Source organism: Aplysia californica, unplaced genomic scaffold (genome assembly GCF_000002075.1).
Source record: "Aplysia californica isolate F4 #8 unplaced genomic scaffold, AplCal3.0 scaffold00883, whole genome shotgun sequence".
Taxonomy (NCBI): domain Eukaryota; kingdom Metazoa; phylum Mollusca; class Gastropoda; order Aplysiida; family Aplysiidae; genus Aplysia; species Aplysia californica.
In genome coordinates this window covers 87678-89364 of record NW_004798153.1, presented here as the reverse complement: position 1 = coordinate 89364, position 1687 = coordinate 87678, and the positions used below count along the sequence as shown (strand labels likewise).

At 42.3% G+C, this 1687-nt stretch overlaps 1 protein-coding gene across 1 annotated transcript in view; it reads right to left on the bottom strand.

Annotated features, from left to right (window-relative positions):
- LOC101853355 (aminopeptidase B) overlaps positions 1–1687 on the bottom strand; it is a gene marked incomplete at its 5' end in the record, with an annotated part of 21717 nt that overhangs the window by 8650 nt on the left and 11380 nt on the right. Inside the window, 1 exon segment of the mRNA XM_035972872.1 lies at positions 576–711. Coding sequence (XP_035828765.1) covers positions 576–711 — 136 coding nt within the window.

Genomic DNA, 1687 nt, shown 5'->3' with positions numbered 1-1687 from the left:
CAAAAATGTCAAAAATTTTGCGGCCTCAAAGGCCTGGCAGCGAAAAGTGACTAATTTTTCTTAAAAACTCGCAAAATTTCTAAACTTTTGGTGTAGAACTGCTCTCATGACATTATCGGTACTTTCTGCTCGTGATAGAGTCATCTGGAGTTACATCCCCTGTTTTTAGCACCAGGAATTAAACGATAAAGTCGACCAGCGGTATAGGAAAATACGGCGTCCGCGGTTACCAGCTGTTAAGGGTTCATAGTCAAGCACTAACAGGTTGGACAGACAATAAAACCATTTGGAAAAAGTAATTTTTACAACCCCCCTCCCTTCTTCTGCAAGTCTGAGATGCACTCCATGTTTCACATCCATACTTCACACATTTGAGTTGAAAATCCTCAGCTTTCATCACAGCAAGTGAAGATATTCCTGGTCCTCAAAATCCTATTTGACGACATGAAAACAGCCTGTGTAGGACTTAATCTCAGTTCCTGTCGATTATACTCTCAAGAAAACAGAAGGATTCTGATAAACATTAACAGAAGTCAAAAGTACAAAAGGCAGAAAGCCTTTTGTCGTTACTACACCTTTCTTCGTCCATCAGACATAATCTCTGCTACTTCATCTGCTTCAGCAGTCAGGCGATCCTTGTCCGAGAGGTCAGGGGTGAACACAGGCCGGCCTGGTTTGTCTAGCCATGTCTTCACAAACTCAAATCCGCGCCTATAAGAGGGAAGAAGAGTGTGGTCACATAGATATACAATTGAGCCTGCTCTAATGGCAACATGTATAAAACAATCACCTGTACAAATGCCCATTCCCCATTTCCCTCCTCGTATATTTTTCAACATTAGAAAGACACTGTGAAAGACAGCCATCAGTCTAATATGGCCAACATTCCTCCTCTACATTTCGTTTGATTTAGTAAGAGATTTACAGCACTTGCAACACAATAAGGTCATGTAAGTGCCGAAGATTAGAGGTGTTACAAGAGAATAACAAACAAAAAATTATGCGAGGAGAGATAAGGACGATAGATGTTTGATAGGAAAGAAGGAGCAAACCACACCAAAGTACCTGCCAACCACCCACTACAATGGGTGGCCATCTTGGACATTTCAACCGTATATATAGTGTGGCCAACTGAAAGATCTGTCCTCCTCTACACAGACAGAATCTATCTGTTTGGTTTTCTTTTTCATTTCGAAACATAAACATGGCAGAAAAACAACCCTCAGAAGAAAACAATTCAACGCGCCCGGAGAGTTGTAAACACAACACGCCTGTCTTGACTACTACCAGAAAAGAATCAACATTTTAATTCCATACTCGCAAGAACTACCAAAAATACAAAACATTTACAGTAGTCTCCGCCTAAACGAACGGTCTTGGTAGGAGGGGGTCATTTTGGCAGATAATGTGACGACACATGACTGTTTTGTGTAGGATTCCCCGACAGGGATTAAGAGTACAAAGGCGTTGAATGGGAGGGGGCAAACTCAATGTAACGAATTTGCACTATAAACGTCGGGAACAGATAGCCTAAGAGGAAACTGTTGGTAATTGTCATAGAGACGACGGACCAGCCACGTGGCTTTCCAAGCGACGACCCCCGACCACAAATTCGTGCAGGATCATCCTCGAGAAACATTTTCTCTTGTGATTCGTTGGACAAGTCCGTAATAAGTTCTTCGAGCGC